Source organism: Trachurus japonicus, chromosome 15, assembly GCF_045865225.1.
Source record: "Trachurus japonicus isolate A0001 chromosome 15, Traja_1.0".
In the NCBI taxonomy this organism is placed as follows: domain Eukaryota; kingdom Metazoa; phylum Chordata; class Actinopteri; order Carangiformes; family Carangidae; genus Trachurus; species Trachurus japonicus.
The window spans coordinates 19,806,675-19,830,566 of record NC_140921.1 but is presented as its reverse complement, the minus strand read 5'-3'; the positions used below and the strand labels follow the sequence as shown (position 1 = coordinate 19,830,566).

General features: G+C 38.4%; 1 protein-coding gene across 1 annotated transcript in view; it reads left to right on the top strand.

The window, feature by feature from the left end:
* lmbrd1 (LMBR1 domain containing 1) overlaps nucleotides 1-23,892 on the top strand; it is a 51,553-nt gene that overhangs the window by 943 nt on the left and 26,718 nt on the right. The window contains exons 2-7 of the mRNA XM_085800306.1: nucleotides 1,092-1,268; nucleotides 2,381-2,444; nucleotides 12,924-13,021; nucleotides 14,812-14,879; nucleotides 17,316-17,404; nucleotides 21,771-21,844. Coding sequence (XP_085656432.1) covers nucleotides 1,092-1,268; nucleotides 2,381-2,444; nucleotides 12,924-13,021; nucleotides 14,812-14,879; nucleotides 17,316-17,404; nucleotides 21,771-21,844 — 570 coding nt within the window. The remainder of the gene's footprint in view (nucleotides 1-1,091; nucleotides 1,269-2,380; nucleotides 2,445-12,923; nucleotides 13,022-14,811; nucleotides 14,880-17,315; nucleotides 17,405-21,770; nucleotides 21,845-23,892) is intronic.

Here is a 23,892-nt window from a genome sequence, read left to right as displayed (position 1 = left end):
GAGGGGACCTGTTTTAGCAGTGTCCTCTCTTCTTACAGCTTGTGTGCCTGGAATATGACCTTGTCATTTTGGAGCCCCTCTTCTGCTTCTCTGTCTAATGAGTTTCCTACCGGTTATGATGGCAATCCCTCTTTGTCTTTTTCATGTTAAGCAGCAACAGAATAAATGGTTGATAATTCAAGAACAAATTCTTGAATTAATTCAAAGGTAGAAAACTAAAATAAATTTGTGGCACATAATTGAGCTTCTAATGGAAATATTAATCCTGCTACTAAAAAGTCAGCTATTGCCCCTTTGTGCTCAGGCTGTACTCACAGAGGATAAGAGATGGAGGATGATATAATCAGATCAGCTGTTCCATAGCACCTGCAAGCTATTTTCAGTATATAATTCCCTGCTTGTTATGTAAACACTCTGTTTGAGTATTTCTCTTCAGCCGTGAGCAACACATACTGTATTTGAGCTAGTGTTTCTAAGCAGTGTTGATCAAGCCTAGGAGGACTTTATATGATGGGCACAAAAAGAAGTTGAATAAATCTCCTCCATGTGCCTAGAGCCTTTACCAAATCAGGTGACATGGCCTTTAGCATCTATGCACCAGAGTGGAATAGTCTACCACATGATCTCAGAAAAGCCCCGACGTTGTGCTCCTTCATAGCCAAACTTAAGACTTTTCTGTTTAGCTGTGCATTTCCCTAAATGTCTTTGTATGAACTTCTGTATATCTATTGCTGTTTACTTTTAATATGTTGTCCATATGTAAAGCACTCTGAACTGCTTCTGCATGATATGGTGCTATATAAATAAATTTGAATTTGAATTTGAATAAAATAAAGCACAAAAACACTGATATGGTATATCACATTATATTTAGTCAATTATCTCATTAAATACACTTTCAACATTCCCAACATTCCTAACTTTTGTATGCTGCATTAGCCTACATATAGACGTAAACAAAAAAGATTAAGTTTAATTGCTCATACTGTGTTTAGTCTCCAAGATTCATTATTTGCCAGTCATCTGTTTTATTCCTCAGTGTGATATTATTTTCCATTTATTCTAACTTGATCACATTTTCTTCTGTTTAGTTAATCCTGGTTTTCTGTTGGGTCTACATTCGGAAATTTCAAAGTCGTCAGGAGAGCGAAGTTGTTTCAACTATCACAGCAATATGTGCACTGGCCATTGCTTTGATAACATCTGCACTTCTACCAGTGGATATATTCCTCGTTTCATTCATGAAGTATCCCAATGGCACATATAAGGTGAGAATCTTTTCTGCTCACAATCGATTTCAGAAATACTAATGAGTTTTCCTAAGGCAGCCTGTAACCGTGCTTTGTCATTTTCTTAGATGATGTGGATGTTGTTGTTGTCCAAACTAAGAGCTGAATGCATTTCTTGCTTCATCATTTTTTTTTACCGAGCCATTGCATTTGTATCTATCTGTTTGAAGATTTAGCAAAGCGTGTAATGATATCTTCATTTGAACAGCAGGTAATTTGTTGCCTCTAGGTTGTGAACTGCTTTGATTACTAAAGGGTATTTATTTTTTATTATACTATTTAGTCATAGCCACTTGACATAGGCTGCACACATTAACTCATCAGGAAGATAATCCCTCACTTGCTTAATCAAACATGATTCTTAGTGATCTCTAGGTGATTACACTTTGTAATAAAAAATTGGAAAAGAGGCTTGAAAGCAAGTGGTGGCTTTTCGATGATAAGTGTAAACAGAGAAATCAAAGAACCATGAGAATGTTAACTTCTGATGGAAGAAAATCATTTGAGCGTCTCTCAGTGCAGTGAGAATCCTGACACTACAGAGGCAGCAATGACACAGCCATTTTCCTTTATATTGCTCCTCTTCAAAAACTGCTTATTAAATTACTGTTTTTTGATCCTTTTGCCTTTCATACTTTTTTTTTCAAATTAGAGAATTCATGCTTAAAGCCATGCAGTGACAGACAGATTCCCACACCTGTGCTACAGTATATGTCAATAAAAATACATTGAGGCATGGATGGGTCTGAAAGCTTTGAGTTATTCCCTCCATCTCTGTTGGTTTTGCACCATTCTCTATGTCTGACTTCAGTTTGTGAACTTACTGTAGCTAAGCAAAGTTGTCAGAGCCCATATGCTTGCTAGTTAGGCATGACCTACCCCTTTTCCAGGGTCTTGGACTCATTCTCTAACCGATGTGTACTGCTTTTTGTACCCTGTCTTTACTAGTTACTAGAAGCAAGGTGCCATTTCTCCCTCTATGATGGTTTAAATATGCTTTATACTCATTATTGTTTCTCATTGATTATTATATTGACATCATTTCCTTGATTCCACTTTTAACCATTGATTTTTCCCTGGTTAACATCCAGGAATGGGCAGCAAACAATGAGACCCGAGGGCAAATTGAAGACACCGTTCTGTATGGATATTACAGTAAGTACATTCTCTTAATATCCATGTGTACTGTATGTCGGCGCACATATAAAAGTAAGTGATAAAACGAAAAATCAAAACTAAACACTTACTGATGACATTTGGAGAAATGAGCACACCTGTCTAGATCAATCCTTAAATATTGAGCTGTTTTGTGATTGTCAGTGTGCTACATCATTCTCCTGTGTTATCAGCTCAATGTCCTCATTCAGTTTATCCATCCATCCATCCATCCATCCATCCATCCATGCATCCATCTTCTTCCACTTAACCCTGGGTTGGCTTGTGCAGGTAGTAGGTTACACAAGGAACTAGAAATGGGCAGTCGTTTTGAAATAATTGATAGTGAAAAGTCCTTTTCGCAGGACAATGTTAATGGATGAATAGAGTAGTTTGCTTTCCATGATGATGCAGTATTACAGAAATATCCAACATTCACATTGCTCCCTGGCAAAATGCCCACAATGACTAAAAATGAATTAAATCTGCCAAAAAAGCAGACAGCATCATTAGTCAACTACAGCTGTCAATAAAGAATCAGATTTATTGTTGCATAAAGTATGCTGCAATGCATTTCATTTCATGCCTACAGTGACCATTACAGTGGATTGAACACATACAGCAAATAGTTATAACTGTTCAGTTATGATTGACAGTGCCTTCAGGTTAGGTTAGTTTCCCCTTGAAACTCCACAAGTTTGTATTTGTGTTACTTTTTTAATAACCTTCAAATAAAGTAAACTAAAATGCCTCTAACATTGTGTTCAAAATAATGATAGTGATAATTTGCATTAAACAAATGAAAAGTATTTGTTCTGCATTCAAATACTAAAAAAAAATCTGACAAATCTTTTTGAATAGTTTATTATCAAAATACCTAACCTGTATCAGCTCCACATGCTGCAGTCAACCCACACATGCACTTTCACTCTCACTTTAACTGCTATAAGATATTATTTGCAGATTTTGTGGATGTATAATTGACATTTGCCTAACTATCCCTTTTCATTTTGCATTACACATTTACATTGCCTGGTTAACGTAGTTTGGTTACCTCCAATAATTCAAACTGAGCGGAGATCTAATTATTAATTTAGGCAGATTTCACTTTAATCACCCATTTATGTATATGCTAACTAAAAATAGGATGAACTGAGAGTCCAGCTTGTGGCAGTGAAAAATAGTTAGAATGTGTGTTAAAAGTGAAATGGTCATATTAGGTCTTGACTTGACATTTTTGCTCTTTGTTATACATTATAACACCAACTATTCTGTGCTTAAGCTAGCTAGCCTTCACTTGTTGTAATTGTCACATTTTTCTTGCATTAAATGCAGTTAAAGTATTTTAATAGATCTGATGTTTTGTTTTTTTGGCTCATAGCCTGCAGTGTTTATCAAGCATTCGCTCGGGCATCTTGGGCTTATCCTACCTCTTGCTAGCAGGGAGGGCAGGTCCAGTCACCATGGGTCCATTCATAATTCCAGTATTTGTTCGTGGTTGTAATTCATGTGGACAGTATCTGGGCTATTTGGGTGATAAATTCCAAACTCAAAGCTATTAGTGCCACTGAAATTTCTTCATGATTGTCATATTAAAGGATAACACACGTTTGTTGTCTTTGATGATAGCAAATTCAGTCATGCCAAAGACACTAGATCACACGTTGTCTAACAGATGCCGGCTTAAAGTGCCTGTCAGCAACACTGTTACGTACCGTCTGTTCCGAAATGCCAAATGCAAGGAAGACAAGCTGTCTCTTTGCCCAGACAGCCCAATCAAAGAAACCACTTCCACTGGTATAATGACATCAGAAAATTGGCTTTCACAGAACATGAACACAAAAATGTGAATCCAGCATTTAGGGAGTCACCATATATTGTCCCCTGGACACACAAATAATGATTTTACATACAAAATTGATTTCCGTGTTAGGATTAGACATCCCCTTAAACGGAGACTTTGCTTTATAGAGACTTAAAAAAAATGAATAATTCAGGAGGCTTAGTTTTGAAACCTGCGCCATGTCCTGTCAGTAATTTAATTCATTTAATGACCTGACTGCTGAGAAACCATGTTCTTGGTGCAGTTCAAGAAACTTGTTACACGTTGGCGGAAAAGCTCCTATAGTTGGTTTGATAATTAGTTTAGTAAGTATATTTCTGTCTTAGAAAGCTTGAGAGCACATCTTAAGTCACAAACTCTGTGATTATATTTTGTGGCTTTTGAAGTTGCTGTGTTTCATGCTGCACTTTATATTGTGGTGCCCATGTCTTTTTCTAAATGTATTCCACATAAATGCTTTTATTTTATATTGGATGCTAAATAGGCATTATTTTCCAAATGTATTTTGTTTGTGAATTTCTTTGTCACATATTTCCCCCATCTATTTTCTCAGCTGAAAATTCTTAGACACATCAAGAGTATGCCTTCTAGTAGCCAGGATAGGAGTAAGAGAGAAGCCTGAAAGAGTTTGTTACTTGCCTCAAGCATACATGTGATCACAGCTCTGGGACTGTGGTGCAGAATGATTTACTTGCAAATTTGTTGTGCTTCTAACCTTTGGCTGTTGATAAGTAAGCCTGAGTGCTTGTAAAACTGCCTAAAATACAAAAAGTAGAGCTTTGCAGTTTTGATTGATATTATGCTCTGTTCCTTAGACCATGTTTTTGGAATCAAATTACGTTGCCTTTTAGATATTGCAAATGTATTCCAAACCGAGAGCTGCCAAATATTGATCCATCAGTTATTCTGGCATGTTCTTGAGTTCATTGCATCAGTTGTGAAGCCGTTTCCTGCTGTACGAAAAGTTAATCTGACTATAGGTGTTTGCCGTCATATTTTGTGAGATTGTCAGTTTGCCACATATTGGCTCCGAGTCCAAGCAGCGCCACAGGCCATTTGAAGTTCTCTGCAATAGTTCTTCTTAAAAGTCAGGTGGGATTTATGATGTATGTCTACGCACAGTCTCTACTGTGAATATATGTTTGTGGGGATGCCTGTGTAAGAGCGCCTTGTGCTGATGCTGAGCATAGCTGAGCGAGTCATACTTTGTTTAAAACCTCATTAATTGACTAAATATGAAAAGATGATAAGTGCAAATTTGTCTGTACAGTTCGTTATACCACTGTGCTCTTGTTTATGTAAAACGAAACAATGCTTTTCCTCTCTTTTTTGTAAGGGGCATCACTTTATTATTTGCCAGTAGGTGGAGACCAAGCTCCATGTGTGTTTTATGCACAGCATCTGTACAAATCTAACCTTTAAGTTGAATTTTCTTTAAGGCCATATTTGACAGCACTGTCCATTTGTCTTTTCCAAATGGAATAATTACAGGGTTGACATGGAGATTTCCTATTTCCTCAAGTGGAACATGTTTTTCTCTTTGGTAGATTGATTTGCATTCACTGGTGATCACGGTTAATAAGCATGTGTATGTCAAGTGATTTTTAAGAACTGCATTATTTAGTTGAAATCACTTAATGGCCTCACATAGCTGTCATACGGTGAATTACTGTCAGTCACCGGTTCAAAATTTATGCACATTTTTTCTGCAGACACACATGTTTAATCAAACCTGTAGTTGACATTGTGAACATTTCTCGGCTGTATAATTACCCTGTCGAGGTTTAGGCCCAGTGTTGTCATTGTGGAGACATTATGGTGGGGTAATTATAATGTAGCACCCATTGTTATTTTAATGGAGTTGTTACTTTTTAACCAGCATGTATTTTCTTCTTTTTTTCTTTTTGGAGACCACACAATTACACAGATTCATGAGAGGATGAAGTGTGATATTTATGTGATGTTTTACACTCTCTTGTTCATTAAACCACACTTGCCTTCATGTTAAAGGACTGTCAGCTGTGTGAAAACTCAGTGTGATGATGGCTACTGAATACGTTCCCAGCCATCATAAGTAGGTCAAGGAAATGCATTTGAGCTATGTTACATCGCAGACATGTGTAGGCATACACTTATGTTTTTTCTTTCATTTGGACACATTTTCAGTCTGATACCCACTGATAAAAACATGATAGTTATGTGAAAGGTGAAAATATTCAGTCCATTACTTGTTGTTGATAGAGGCCAAATCGTGCTCATCACAAATTCTACAGTATAATATTACATAAAATGAACCTCTCACCTTGACAAAGGGGATAAACATCTGTAACTGCAACACCCACTTCCTTTAATCCCAATAGATTTTTGTGATCTTTGATGCACCCTCAGTTTGAAAGCCTCCCCTTTCAATCTCCAGCCTCCGTCCATTTATACATTTCCTTGGACTGCTCTGTAATTCAAAGCAGTGGTGCATAAGACCCTTAAGCAACAGGGCAAAATACCCCTGGGCCCTTTAAATAAATCATGGGCTTTCTCTCTGCCTTCTTTTAATGCCATTTGTAGAATCTGTAGAAGTTGGAGAGGATGCAACCCCCTTGTAAATACACTGGAAGTACTTTCTTTTTGTCTGTGATTCTTATCCACCTACATGAGCTGACAGAATTTTATTGGAGAGTGGTAGCTTAGTACTTTCCTTAAGAGCGTTCAGAAAACAAGGAGATATAGCAGTTTTATTTCGGAGGGCTACTTTGTGCACTGCAGAGGGGCCTGCTTAGTGACGTAAAGCATGCTAAGAAAAACAAAAGACACTTTTCTTGCAATTTTTACCTTCAAATATTCAAAACAGTGATTTCACTCCATAGACAAAACTTTAAATCTTTCAGTGATATACGCCTCTGTTACAGTGATATAAAGCAGAACCCAACATATACTGCATGTTTTAAGCAGGGTAACCAAAGTTCATTGATCACAGAAAAGAAAATGTTGGAGATAAACCCTGACCTACACCACCATTATGAAGAGATTGAAAATAATTGGGGACTAATCTTCAATGATGGAACAGGACATTTTGGAGGAGAGGAAAGGAAGAAAACAATTTCTTTGAAGTCAGAAGGAAATATATAAGGACTTAACTAGTTTCAAGTGGACACCTGGAGCACCCAGGAGACACTGAGAACTTCCTAAAGCAGTGCAGGTTGAAAGACCGGACTACAAACAACTTTTAAACCTTTCCATTTCCTTCAAAATCTTAAGGACTCCCCTCAGTTTGTCAGTGTTAGACCTGGAAAAGAATTCTGGCATGTCCTGCACAGACAAACAATGAGATGACCTTATCACCAGTCCATCCACTTGAACCCCTAGACATCAGCCCACCTGGGTGGAGATAGGGGGAAACAGAGGGTCACATCAACACTAGGTCACATTGGATGTCCCCTTCGTGCTGCATCAATGGACAAAGGGCCCTGTTGGTGTTCATTTGACCTAATAGGTGGACTCTTTTCAACCAGAGAAACTTTCCATTGAGGTTTGAAGTGAAACTAAATACAATCAAGGCAGCAAGCACTCTTGAGTGGGCCCTTGTATTGTTGTGCACATCGGGGGTGTTGGCAGAACGCTGGTTATCACAACTGTGTATTGTCGCAATCATTGGACATGGCCGTTAAGAGTACAGTAAGGGGTTATTTCCTATGGTCTGTGGTGGACATGAAGTATTGCATGTAAGGGGTGGGCAATCTAATGAGCTTAAATCATGTAACCTCACTTATCATGTCACCTCCTTACTCTGGCAGATGAATCGTATGGAAAACGACGGTCCAATTAGATATTTCGTTTTCAAAGATTAGGCCTATCGCTGTCACCCTGCCCATTGTCAGCTGCTTAACAGCTAGCTTGCTAACTGCGGCTGGCGATGGCCGTTCTTTTTCTGCTCTGCTGCCTCGGTGAGTAGCCAGTCCTCCACCTTAGCATTAAAAAACTACTGCCACCAGCTGCAGTCAAAGACGTTACAGTCTGTCTATGGGACTGGAGATCTACAGTCTAAGTCTAGTCAGCAGCGACCAAACTTTACCATTTAAAATGCCTATGATATGCACTATAGAAAAATACAGTGCTTTCCAAATAAATTTTCCACGTTTCACTTTGTAACAGGCCAAAGTCAAGCAAATGGCAACAAATTAGAAGAATCTGGATCCAGAATTAGCATCTACAGCATATATATTTTTTTTATCTTTATCACATTTCTATCGGATATTCTGTTTCTCCATGCATGTATTCAATAAGGAACGCAGTGTGGTATAATAGTAATGCTATTTCATGTTTCCAAAGTCAGCTGCCACCAGCTTCCTTCGCCCCCCCTACTATGAGGTACATCTGGACAGTGTTGAGCTGTCCAAATGTTTGTGTTATTACTTTTTCACATGACTTTGCCACGACAGAGATTATGCCTTGCTTCTTTCTAGCTGCCCTGCACTTTCGTGGTTGTATGCTCATTGTAAACAGTTTTCCACATACTTCCACCTTATCGTACTTCTCCTTGCACTTGTAGCCGCATTAAGAGACTTGAAGAATGACTCCAAAACAAAGTCAGCAGTAAGCCTTGTATTCCATCAGTTACTCTGACTTGCATGTTAGCAAATATTTTTTCACCCTCACATTCAGGAGGGACAGAAACACAGGCATCAAATTAGAGTCCTTCATGCTGTCAAACCTAAGTCAAACGCTCACCAGTGTTTTATCCCAGGGTCTCCCACATTGAAAAATGGTGCCTCCCTTGATGTTTACAGGAAATGAGAGTGCAAACTCATTGTGTCATACCTTTCAGCAAGTGTTTGTACAGACAGATATTTTCATCGGCCTCTGGAGTCCTCTGTCTCTGTCAGCGACGGTGTTTCTGTGAGAAATCTCCCCTGGCATTTAATTTTCACATAATATGTAATACATTTTGTCCATCTGCAAGAGACCAGTCAAGGTGCTAATGCCCCTGTGGAGGGCCACAGTACGGTGAGGACAAGGGTCTAATGTTCCTCATTAAGCATTATATGGTGCTGGAAATTAAAAAAAAAACTAGTACTGCTTTGAATTATACAGGAAAGATAATAATTGTAAATGCCACAGGTAGTTGTTGAAAAACAAAGATGTAAATAGCTATTGCATGTGTCCTCGCTTTGTTTGCCAGCTGCCACGCCATTGCTAGACTGTGGACTGTTACAGCCACATGAACCTCTGAAATATGTTTCTTTTATTTTAATTATTTGGCTTCTCCCATGAGTGCATTTGAGTATATACTATGTAAAGGGTTCAGCAAGGACATTTAATTATTTAGTCCTCTGCTCTCTGTCAGGGGGATAAATGTGCTAAACTTTTATTCCTGGTCAGGCATTCTTCCCAGTAGAAGATCTGCTTAGAGAGTAATTGATGATACATGGTAATACAGTATGACCTATTCTCTCAGTATGTTAATATTCATGGTGTTATGATTAATATTACCCATTGCTTTAACCCACAAGCATATGCCAGAGGCTGCATACTGTGCATGGCTTGCATTTATTGGCTCCTGGCATCATCCTAAACTTAGTTTGTCTGGCTGTAAATGAGTGTAAATGGATACCTTAGTGAAGCAATGAGCATGTGCTTATTGAAAGTAATGCCCTGTCACAATCACAGCTGGCAAAAAGGAAGCCACTATAACAGTGACGTTCATTTGTCTGCTGCTGCAAGAGCGTTTTGTGAAAAATAGTCCATTTCACAGGGAGACACGTTAGTAATTACCCGAGGCCGTACATTCTTTACTGATATGGAACCGTTGTTTTCCACGTGTACGTTGAAGCGGAAGTGTGGCACTGATGTTATGGATTAAATGACTATCAGGGGTAAGTGTTTATCCACATTATTTTCCATTCGACAGCCACATCTATAGTCGTGTGGTTTATCAGGCCATAAAGGCACTGCTCAGGGCTTGGATGTAGTCGCTGCTTTTTTAATGCGTTGGCCTGAAACTTTTTCTTCTGTTAATGGTTTCATTAAATTTTTCATTTGTTTTGAATTTGCTGACTTTAAATCACGGCTAAGCACCACTGCTTTTGGAAAGTTGTATTTAATATTTGGGGGGACAAGTGAAATTGGTGTGGTCATGGAAACTGTTTGTCTCTCCACACATTCCTCTCTTTTTGGCACTGCAATATGACTTGTGCTAATGATTGCACATTATCACCTGAAGAAAGCATTGAGATATGCCAACTGTGTTGCTGATCGCATCTTCATGACATGCTTTTCTTTGAGTTATTTCAGAGTTGTCTGGCTCTCTCCACCGACATCCATTTGCCGCAGAAAGAGAAGCCCACAGCCTGAAATAGCATCTCTCTATTTAAGTGTTTTTGCCTCACCTCCATTCTATGAATTCCTAATGTGTTTAGTGTTGGTCTTTTCTCTGAAAAGCTGCTTGTACAGGAAGAACCAAACAAACAAAAAGGGCTTGGATCAGAGAATAGCAAGATCTTTCACCAAGGACAGGTGTATTGCATCCACTTCACACAGAAGGCCATTGACTTTAATGAATGAACATATTTTCTGATGCAGATTGTTTTTACTACAGCAGTGGTGGTTGACATTAGAGTGGAACTGATCATTACCTGCACTGTGAGTTTTGTCTAAAGCCATGTTGAATAGACCAGCAGCAGAAGAATGAAGTGTTCAGATACACAGTGCAGCTCTGATTGAATCTATTGTTTAATGCTCTGAGTGACAATGTGAACACACACAGCACTGTTTTATGTTTACTCAGAACACACCCAGTGGTGCTATTCACAGTTGTTATAGGGTTGTTTTGGTCCACTTGCAGTCCCAAGATGAACTACAATATATTAATTCTTTAAATAAACAGAAGCCTTGTTAGCCATGATCAGAAAGCATTTTGAAATTTATGATGAATGAAATGTTGAAATCGGTTAACATTGCTTATAGGCACTTAGAAAAGTCTCTATTAAATGTAGGTAGTTTATCGGAAGTTTCTGTCTAGATAATAACAATAATAACAATTACACTCATAGTTCATTGCTACAGTTGTGCATACATCTCTTGGTCTTTGAAAGCAAACAAGGATGAGGGAGTCTGTGAAACAACGGCATCGATATAGTGAGCTCTTACTCAGTATAATGTGTGCATGCGTCATTACCTAGCTATTAATAAAAAGTAAAGGGTTTAGGTTAAGTATTGAATACAATTTTTGACTATGAAAATCTTGAGCATTACCACCTCAATACAATCGGAGGGTAATTTTCTCTTTTATATATGAAAGACCTTCATATATATGAATACAATACTTTGCTTAAGAAACCAATTCAGTGACATTTAAATTCATAGAACTGTGCAAAGTGAAACTTGATTGCTTAATGGACCTCTCATGAACATCATTGTTCAAAATGTGACATTCATAAGTACCTGCTGGTCTCAAATGCCTACTGCACTTTTCCTACCTCTGATATAAACTCCCCCCAAGCTTTCTTAGGAATCATTTCTTTAAAACATGCACTAAAGTTTCACCCTTGCACAAACCCGCAAGCATGCTTTTAACAAGAGTTATTGGTTTAAAATGATGAAAAACTTTGCTCCTTGAAGTCATGACTCCAAGGCCCCATATGAGGAAAAGGGAGTAGAGAAGAATTTCAGTGGGAAAGTGAGCACAGAACTCAATATAATTAAAAACAATGAGCACCAAAAAGATAGCAAAAAATATTTTCCACTGATGAAAGCCTTTACATCTGATGGTATCCTGCTCTATCATGGGAAATCATTTATCATCAAAGGTTATTCTTCATATCAGATGTCTACATATTTTGTTGATACCTTGTCTTACCATGGCCCATGGCATGTTTGTCATGAGTTGTCCATCTGTTCATCCCATTCTCGTGAATTGGATATCTTGATTATGACTTGAGAAAATTTCTGAGGCAGTAATTGTCTTTTATTTTATTTTATTTTTTTTTTGCTTTAACTGCCTTGGGACTCAGACAATTGTTTTAGTTGCACCTCAGTGCCTGTATTATGCATGGCTTCCTAAGGGTAGACAACCATAGATGATACACAGTTGTCAGGAGAACTCTAACAAACTTAAGTTTGAAGGAGGAGCAATGTCAGTTTTCTGTGTTGCAGGACAATTTTTTATTTGTCAACTCATGAACATGAATTATTTTACTGTATGTTTCACTATGGTATGGATATTTTTTGATAGTTTCCTAAGTGATTCATGCCCTAGATTTGCCATTGGAGAGTTTTAGAGGAATGGGTTCATGTCTTCTGAGAAGTGTCTTGGGTTCACACTGTCACTGCTAAATGAATTAGAATTGAGGCGATGCAAAAAGTTACCTTGAAATGGCATTTAGGAAGCCAACAGCTCACTGACATATTTTTCTTTTCACTACGTTGTCAGAAATTAGTGGTGTGGCAGAAAGTAACCTAAATTGCCAATGTGAATTTAAAACATGACATTTGTAACATGGACTATACTGCACCTTACACAATGGCCCACTAATGTTTTTTTTTATATTTTATTTCTGTGTATTTTGACATATTCATGTTTGGCAATATAAGGCACAAAAGCAAAGATGTGTGACTAATGCTTTATGTCTTTTATATCCATATAGCACTCTACTCCATCATACTCTTCTGTGTCTTCCTATGGATCCCGTTTGTTTATTTCTACTATGAAGAAAGGGACGACGACAACGGGAACAAGTGCTCAGTAAGACTGCACCTTTCTCCTACACTTTTCACTGTAGCTGCTCAGATGCACTGCTGAGGAATTCAAGTTTTATTCAGGTGATTCAGGGCAGCTGACCGATATGCTAATGCAAAAAATGTCCCCGAGTCATTTCAGTTGAACTTCCCAGCTAGCTTGAGGCAACGTGAGCCCATTTGTTGCCACACATTTTAACATTTGACTTGACAAACAATGAAAGCAAATATGCAGCCTTTTATTTCTATGCACCTGAATCTGAATATTTTTCCTCAGCTTCTCTGTGCATTGCATCAATCTTAGCAGTTCACCATTTCACTTCTGGTTTTATCAGATAAATTATACGTTTCATACTTTGGTCTTGATACTCAAATGTTTTGTTAGCGTTTTGTCCCTTGTTTCTGAAAAATTGCATCATATTTCATCCACATAATGAAAAATAAAATCCAATTAAACTTTGGTTTTAAGAAAACAAATCTGATACTAATTGATTGCTCTGTTGACATCAGCTATTGCTATGTATGGTTGACTTTGCCTGTTTATGTACTTTTATATATTGTAGTCTAGTGACTTTAGCAGCTGTTAAACCTGAAAATGGACTTTAAAAATGTACTTTTATTTACAGACTGTAAATAAAGATGGACATAGCCTGTGTAACATCACCCCTACTGTATATGAAGAGCGGCTTTGAAACTAACTAAACTAAGTGGGCTGCTCTGCCATGAACATCTTGCCAGTACCCGACTCTGCTGAACTCTGCCCGTCCACAAATGGGCAAAGAGGAGAAACCAAACTGTTTTCTTTTGTACAAGGCTGTGAACATAGTTCTCTGCTGTTAAATTGGTCATTTTAACATGGAAGCCTATGGGGATTTACTTGCTTTTGGAGCCAGCCTCAAGTGGCCATTTGAAGAAGAGCAGTTGTGTGTGCAATTGTTGGCTAAATTTTCCAGGTTCAGAGCTTGCCGCTTGGTGTTACTATTTCTTATATTGTTATGACATTGCAGTGCTGGTCCTCAAAATCCATCCTTTATCGGTTTTGAAAAAATATCATGTCCATTTTTCAACCACCTGCGGTGCTCTTGAGTTGAGTGTTATATTCCTGTATTCTGCTGTCAGGCACTTACACTGTCGGTCACGTGCTCAGTCACCAACATCACAGAGGTGACATTTCTGCTGACTGTAGAGGGCAGTAAGTAATGTCTATCGACAGGTTGTGAAGATAATGTAGGCTACTGTAGAAATGAGAAACATTGGTGTAAAAAGAAAAAAGGGATTTATTTTAAAAAAAAAAGGACAAATGTTTATTTTAGTGCACACAAACTTAAATGTCAAGTGAAATGGATCGGATCAGAATAGGTGAATATTTATATTTTGATGACGCACCACTGCTTTCACTTTCATACTTGAAATTATTGGTCTCACATCCTCACCTGAAATTTGGCAAAATTTGAAATCCCTATCTTTAGAAGTGCTCTTATTGAGTGATGTACCAAACACCAGCTATCGCACAGTGCCTTTTCTCCTTTCCATGTGTCAGTTTTGAGCTGACAGAGGCACTTTCTCTCTCAGACAGTGAGGTCTTTTGTATTGTTACTTTAAAAGCACCACCTTGAATAGCAGTGGGAGTGACGTGTTATCTTTGTCAGGTCGAACTGGATCTACACTGACTTTATATAACTCTCACCATAGTCCTTAGCTAAATAGATTATGACCCCTTTCCCTCACTCAACAATGGATAATAATTTTCACTTCATGGCTGTGATTGACCAGTTTAATTTTTTTCTTTTATTACAGCAAGTGAAAAACGCTCTGAAGTACACAATTGGATTTGTCATTGTCTGCGTGGTTCTCCTATTAATTGGGTAAGTTGGAGACATGGATGGCTTCTTCTTCTGCTTCACTACACAATAGATAAAGGGGGTGTGGATGTATCATCGTAGTTAATAAGAGGACGGCCCCTTCAAACAACTGCAGTGCCATTTGTCTGCCCATGTTAAACCATTCAGGGGGGAAAAATGTATATCCCTTACTAAATATATATCTATAGTATCTAATTTGAATTTGTATGCAGTTATTCCATTAGATTTAAAAATGGGTAAATTATTTGCATTTGTTCAGTGTACAAAACACATGTGGGGGGAATATTGAGTCTTTTTTTGTGACACAATGCACATTCTCCATCCTTGTCCAGGCACCTGTTCAACATGATGAATTTCCTTTGCAGCAATGACAGCAAAAACATGTGCAGTTCAACCAATACATTTAAATCCACAGTGTCTGCCATTAAATGGTGAACTAAATGAAGGCTTACCTGGTTTGAGAAAATAAAGGACTCTACTTCTTTGTAGCTTAAAGTTGGGAAGTTAAGCCCTTTTACATACAGAAGCAATTTAGTCTCTCTTTTACCTCATGAACCGGGATGATTGCTTCTTTGGCCTGGCAGTTGTTGCTTCGATTTTCAACAACAAGATGGCTTTTATCCCGGAGTGCTTTTCTGATACTGAGAAACATAATGGCTTTTTTTGGGTGACTGTTCACTCAGTAGGTCTGTGCTTGATGTCAAAGACTTTTGTTTGTTGTCTTGTAAGACCTATAAAGGTGTTTAAATTCTTAAATAGCCCTTAATCTTTTTAGATTTTTTTTCCCCAACTTTGACTGCATAATAATAAGTAATTTAGTCACATATAAGATTGTTTTGTATTAGTCCAAAGGATTTTTGATTAATGCTTTTAAAAAGCCTGGATGACAGCTCCACAGTGCCTTCAAAAAAATATTCTCAGCCATTAACTGAGTTTATGTGGCTACTTGTGCCTATTTCAAAAATACTCTACATTTTATTTAGTAGCCAGTGAAAGGTGCCCATTTTCTTTGCGATGGGGCGATCAAATCCTTTATGAAGCTCAGAGGCGGTGTTCTACACCAAGTGGTTTCTTATTTATGATACCTCTATAGAGTTAAGTTGGGGAAAGTTACATACTACTCTACTGCACACAAGATACAGACACAGTTGCACAGAGCTCAGTGAGGGTTAAGGTCACTTTGATGAGGTGCTTTTTTTTCTTAAAATGAAAAATTACACATAACATAACCAAAGGGAAGGCACATGCACATGAAAAAGATTAAGTGCAAGTGTGAACCCCCGGGGATATCCACATGATACCAGGGCAGATGTGGCCTACTGAGGCCTGAGTTTTGTTTTTTGCATATGAGGCAAAGGGAAGTCTCCGGGATGCTGATCTTTCTGTCTTTCACTTCCCCCAGGTGGTGATTCTTTTTTTTTTCTTTTTTGTTTTTGTACTCCAAACTCTAACTCTCTAAAATAATCCCAGTTGTGTAAAAAAGCATATTTGATTTCATTTTTAGACGGTATGTACTAAGAAGGGTTGTGGCATATATTTTGGCTATCTGCTAAAAGAGATTAATGAAAAGCATTTCATGAAACTGAAATTGAGCATCCAAAAATTTGACCCTTTCCCTACATTCTCTTGCGTAAAGACAGAATGGTAGAAATGCTGTACAAATGCATAGTGTATGTGTAGAGATTTGAAGACTGTCCCCAGTGTTAAGAATAGCAATTAATCCACATTTCATGGATGCAGTTTTATCGTTTTTGCATGATTTGTAAGCTCTTCAATGTTTGCAAATATAACATACACTGACAAAAATACCACCCAGTACATATACATATATAAAATGTTGTGTAGGCTATGTGTTTTAGAGAAGAGGCCAAAGCAGCAGCATTAAATAAGATGTTTCTGAAATGAAAATGAAAAATCATATAGTTAAAAGAAGGAGAAAATGTAATAGCAAGCAGACAAATGAAAAACAGTGTTGTTGCTAGAGTGCTGAACACACTCTGAGAGCTCCTTTTCTTATTTCTGTCTGAACATTAAGCAAGAGAGGACATAAAAGTGCAGTGGAGTACAGATGTTAGACCAACAGTTGTTAAAATTGAAGTTTTCCTTCAAAATAAGTTTGTTTGTCATTGTTTTTCAACAGAAATATGCCTTTCCGTCTATATTCCTCTCTTGCCATCTTTCAGCTGCAGCAGTGACAATGGTAGTGTTTCACGTTTGCGTGTGATGAAACAGCCCAATTTATTTCTTTATTTTGTGCAGAATCTATGTGTGGGATGTAGAAAAAATATATAACAGTTTCTGAAACAATCAGTACCAGGACTACACTAAACAAGCTCAAGACTTAAGACTTTTTTTTCAGTGTGCACAGTGACAGTCTGGAGATAACCTAATGCATTTTACCTGACTTCAACTGAATTTTTTTTCTTTACTTGCTTTCAGAGCTTTCGTTCCACTTGTACCCCCACCTGGCAAGAATTCCACTCAATGGGAGAAAGTACAATACCTTTTTGAGGAGCTCGGCAGCGGTCGTAAGTTTATCCTTGGATAATAATGTTATTTCCAACTCGGGTCCTATTTTCATAATTTTTGCCATTACTGCCAGATTTTATTTATTTCATTTTGTTTGAGTTTTACTAAATTCACACCACAATTCTCCTTCATTATTCATTACTCTCTTGATCCATGGCCACACTCATTTCATATCAGTGGCTCTATCCATTGCTCTTACCCACTCATCACAGATTGTACTTTTACTGCTCTCTATTGTGTTCTTTCTATCATCAGGCATTTTTCAGTATGAACCGTAATGGTTACTCTTAGCAGAGTGGGTAACAAATTGTACTTGTGGCACAACTGCAGGCAAAACAAAACAAAAACACAAGATAGCACACATTAAAAAAATAGAGATCTGTAGCCTGATGACACACCATGACAAAATAATAGGAGGTTTGACAATAACACAGTTCCTCTTAGGGTTAAAGTACACAAAATGGACATTGTGTAGTAATATCTGTGAGTTTTGATACCAAATGATAAGTAGGACAGATTATACTGTTGGAGCCTACTGGAACAAATTGGAATGCATGTATGTAAATACATGTGATATAATACAAAACCTCTTACAATCTGCCTTTATTGATTTTTTTTAAAGTTCCACTCTAGCGCTGACCAAAGTTGTCACGTTGATTTGAATACATTTCAGCTTCCATCTTTGTTGATTTGGTCGAGCACATTCTTGTTAAACAACTCAGTAGCATGTACTTAAAAGCAGCAAAAGCACTTAAAAGCAGCATGCAACAGGAAATCAAATTACCCAGTTAAAATAATATATCTACGTAGTATTGATTGCTCACAGCATGATCCTGGCGTAGTGAACATACCCTTCTTTGACATCTTCACTTGTTGAATTGAGCACTGCCCTTGCTTATGCTCATGCTAATGCAGAAACTGCCAAGTATGGACTCCTAACAGTCCTCTGGCCTTTTGCCATCTGGGAATCATGGAGGAAGTTGAACCATCTGCCGCTCTTCACAATAGTGGACCCCTACACGCTCCCCCCTAGCCTTTCTCCCCTGGCACAGGAGGAAATTGCTCGGCTGCTAAGGAGGAAATGTGAGGATCATCCCTTTTCTAATCCCCATGTCTTCTCTCTCCAGATGGGAGGTTAATTGTGTAAAGGAACGGCACTTTCGCCACATAACCCTGCTGACTGTTTTGGTTTTGCAGCAACTCTTCATTAAGTCCACTACATCTTTTAGCGTTCCAACATTGCATTTCTTACAATGTTCCAGGCATGCCTGCATCAGTAGCTGTTAACGTTGGCATTCAGGACCATACAGTAAAATCTTGTATTTTTGAAGATGCCTCGAGGGGGGATGGAGTGGGTGGGAGTCCACTATTAACTAGGAAGAGTATTCAAGCAAGATTTCTAGCATTTGACTTCTCCTGCCCATCTTTATTATTGATGAAAAATGAACAAATCTGCTCATACTGACCCTAACACACACATAATATAGCAATACATTTGTACTGACTATTTAATACTTGTTCCACTGTCTGACAACAGCGACATAAATACATATGCATGAGGACAGGTTTATTGGAAGTTTTGCTGAATTAAATTACTGTATATGCAAGAACAGGAGGATAAGCAAACTGATTAAAGACTGAAACCAGTTGACACCGGTTTCGGCAGCACGCAATTACGACACAATGATAAGCAACCCTGTTCATGGGTGACCCATTGTTTACAGAGTGCATTGTAAAAGGTGTTGTGTTTTGCTAACTGGGCTGTAAAGTAACATGGGTAAAAATAGAGGCTATCATTTTTTTAAATTTATTTGAGGCCTCAGATGACAGATTCATAGTGAGGGAGCAGGAGTGATGCTGCTGATCTCATCTTGATTGATCTTTTTGACATTTTCTCCCATCCCTCAACTTTGTGATAGTGCTTCATCTATATTAGCATGGTGTCCCTCATGCCTAAAATATCCTCTTAAATACAAACTATTATCTGGCCCTGTTTCCGTTCTGTTTCAGTCTTACCCATACAAAGAGAAAACAAACCAACCATGATGGTCTCTGATAACATTTACATCTTTGCCATAAGTCCCCATATGCTATATGCTATATTATATTGCACCCCCTGAACATACAGCTGCTTCCAACTCACTTTTAATGATCCTGTCATTACACAGAAGTAGGGTGCTAGGGCGAAAGGAGCTCCTTAATGAACTCCTTTCTGTACAGTTCTCATGCATGCACACAAGCCTGAAGGGCTATATGCAGGATGAGATAAGAGCTACCTCATTCCATTGCTGTAGGAATCAAAGCTGTACAGATGTGGAAGCACCACTGATAATAGACAATATTCCCTCTGTTTAATCCCCAGAAAATCTGCTCAAGAAACCAAGAAGAGTGGCAGCAAACATCTATCCTTCGCTTTGTGTAGCATTCACGAACAGAATATTCTCCATGCAGAACATGTAGCTATTGTCTGTTTCACCATGCTCGCCCCTAAACAAAGGTAGCAAAATCGCAATGAAACACTCAGGGATAGGAAACATGTATTCAAATGTTAATGTTCGGCCCAGCCGTCAGACTTCAAAGTTTTCTTTTTGCATACAATACAATAGGGAGCAGGTATATAATTTATCTCAATTTTCCACCTCTTTGTCCCGCTGCTTGTGAAATGCCTGTAAAAGAAAGTGATAAATGTTATAAACAGCACAATTCACACATGCCCTGAATGCTGACTTAATTTTGCCAATCAAATGCCACTGTCAAGGAGAAAGGCAAGCAGAGAGCCACCTATGCCCATGCTGACAGGTGGGCCGGGCGCTATGAAGTTGCTGCTGGGAGGATGTGGGATATCTACGGGGGGACCATTGTGTAGCTTTTACATGGAATCCTACGACAGGTGGGATCTTGACAGGGGAGAGAGGCAATCAGTCTCTTCATCAATCGCTGTCTTCTCACTCCAGCTCTGACAGCTGGTGTGACACCTACTGTTGCCCTTGCCTGATGGGTGGTCCCCTCTCTGCCTCGATCAGAGGTGACACACATCAACTCAACCTACATACATTGAAAGATCCAGCTGTTTAAACACCGTTGGTAATCAGTGAATGAAATGACAGTGAATACATAAAATGGTGACCAGATGCGTCGCCAGAGGAAGACTTTGCTTCTGTGTATTAATTTAAGGCATATATTAAATCCAACAGGACCAGTATACCAACATGGTGCAATGTCCTTGTCCATGTGAATAACATTCTTCACAATTGCTTTCAAGGGAATAAATTCCCTGAATCGCCTCTTTAGAAACATAAGCACAGAGATGCAACTTTGCAACTGTGTTCTTGGTATTTAGCTGAAATTGAATATCAACATTTTTTCCCCAGCTGGATTTATTATCATTATGTTACTTACAGCACTAGCACTGTAAGTAAACAAGGTTAGGGAACCAACATACAGCAGATACCAACAAGCTGTGATGCTCTGGTAGATCCCAGCTCCAAAAAGCTAGCTCCTACAATTTCCCTAGTTCTAAAAACATCCCTGCAGACCTTCCTTATCTGGTCAATTCGCATTCTCCCAGTATCTATGTCCAGTTGATAATGAAGGTTCTATTAAAAATACATACTCCAAGCCCTGGTGAGGATTATTTCCTTGGACCTGACAAAGCTAATCAACAGAAGACATTTTACAACTGATTTGTACTCCACATGAGAAGTAAACAGACCTTGCATGAACAGGAGGGTGCTCTTTTCAAGTTCCCACAGGATGTAGGGTAATTTAGACATATATATATATATACATCAGGTTTTTACTAGCCTATACTACAAATAAGCAAAGTGTTTTTGTAAATCAAGTACCACCCATCTTAAATGTTATCTGGCAGAGTAATGGTAGCTAGCATTTGTTTGCTAATTTGTATTTTGCATCCTATACCAGCTTCAGTTTGGTAAGAGCAGTTTTGGCTCAGTGTATGAAAATAGTTTTTATCCCACCAAGACACACAGCTCTCCTGTTGCTTTTGAAATATTTGCTCTGCACAGCGGGGGGGTTTGTCAGCAAACTAGATTATGTCAAACAGCTTTTATGAAATGCTCCCTTTGGATTGTCTACAGAAGTATGGTAATGCTGTTTTGGAAGCATCTGTAGGATATTCAAAGAAATTTAGATGCAATGTTACTCAGTTGATAAAGCCGGTGCGGTGGGGTTTTGGCTGTCAATGTTGAGTTTTGAAAAGCAAACACATGACTGAAATACTGTCAAAGTTCACGCAGAAGAGTCGACTCTTGATAGTTTTCACATGTGTCAACAAGACCATTGATGTTTCTTTCAGAGGTCAAGATCAAGTCTCTAATGGCTCTCTTGTCTTTCTGCCTGCAGATGGTCTACCTGCTCTGTCTTTCTCCATCAGCACCTTGACCTTGATTGGCATGTTGGCAGTCATCACTTACACGGTGAGTTGGGACTTGAGACAAGCGGATGATGTTGTTTCATGCGTTCAGCACACTAATTAAGACAAATATTCCAGTGAGATGTTTCCCAGACCTTTCCAGCCCTCTGGCTTAATGTGACTTGTTGTTTTTGAAACCTCTGACATAGAACATGTTCTGAAGTATGAGTTGGTGAAAGAGGAATTTTGGTTTTGTCAGATTTACCTAACATGATTTTTCAGTGTGATACTGTATGTCTATTTGATAGTGTGTGATTTCCTTGAAATATTCCTTAAGGTGTAGTGCGGTTTCTTAAACTTTTGAAAGTACAAATGGTTTCCCATCTTTGTGGTTGAGATGTACCTAGTGATGGAGTGGCCTTTCAGTATTAGTAATGCCTTGTGATTTTAGATCTCTGGCATTCAATTGCTCAAATTGCTCAGACTGCTGTCTTTCACCTGAGCTCCCCAGACTTTTGCATGATGTATGTGCACCCCTCTCCATCTTATCAACCACTTATCTGCTGTCTATTTATATATACTATATAGATCTACCTCAGTGTCCATTAATATATGCCTATATTTTGATTCCCTCAGCATTCTGCAGTTTTTCATTTTTTCCCAGATCAGGAAAATTGACTGTGCTGTAACACTTGTTAATGCTGTCCATTTTTCATAGCCGCTATCTTGGTAACTAGACTGTGAATATTCCCTGGTGGTGGTGCTGCTGGTGTCAGGGTGGGAGTAGCGCCTACTGGGGAAAAAAATACAAAAAACTCCTCGAGTGTCAACCCAGCGACCGGGAGTAAAAGTGACAGCCAACCCCAATCTATCCAGTTTCAGTTGAGCTCAAAGAGTCCTATTTGACAAATTACACAACAATTGAATGTGGAGCTCTAATGAATAATATACAACCCAGTCAAGTAAGTTGTAGAACTAATCTCCCTTTAGGACATATAATCCATCTCAGATGGGATTTTATCCACTATTCTCTCACTTTGCTTCTCACAGTTCTCTAAAGAGTGAGTAATTACCCAGTACATTTTAAGGATGGAAGCGTGCTTAGATTTGCACTGACCCCATGTTGATATGGACTCTGTGAATGCCCTGTGGAAATCATAACTCCCAGTGTGTTGTTGTTTTTGATGTGTCTTGTTTTGATGGAGTCAATCAAAGAAATCAGGCCTCTGGCCAACAAACAGCAATTGCCCCTGCTTTTTTTTTTTTTTTTTTTTAAATTCTCACACACATAAATACAGAAGCTCTTTTTATCTCACTTTTTTTCTCACTCTTTTTCTCCCTTGTTTGCTCTCCCCTCTCATCTGTTTGCAAGCGGCAAAACTGTTCTTGGTGGCAGCCTACCCTGGTTTGCAAAGAGCTGGGTGATTTATCATTCTTTTCAATTTGTTACTATTAAGCGTGATTAACTTAATGGAATCTAAGTGACAGGTTCCATAAGGAGCGGAAATGTTCTCCTGTGCGAATTTATCACTACACTTTGTGCCGAACTAGCCATCCACCCGTAATGTAAACAACTCTAATGTAACCACTGCAACTTAGTGCACTTAAAACACGTACAAAGTGAAGTGGGTTTTGTGGCTTTTTTCTTTCTTTTTTTAAAAGCACTTCCTGCAATGTACAAAAATTTATATTAAATGCTTGTTTTCTCTAAAAGCAAAATAGTGACAAAGTTTTGGGTCTGTTTATCCAACTTTCTGCTACACTAAACAGAAGGCGTGATACAGCACATCACACAGCCTGCTTGAACAGAGGAATACTGAGGGAAGTGGTTAGTTCCAGATAAACTGCTTTTTTTCTTTAAAAAAATAGTGTAAATTTAAACAGGTGTATTATTTTGAGCTGGGACTTCTTGTAGGCAGAGAAAATACGCTGTTAGTTTGGGTTTGTTCACAGTCATTTATCACCTGTGTCTCTGTCCAGCACTATGCGCTGGTATGGTTAACTGGGGGAGAGCAGAGCTGTCTACTGCAGATATTATTGTACCTCATACAACCCCACTTCCAAAAAACTGAACTATCCCTTTAAGAGTAGTCACTATTCTACATTTACTTT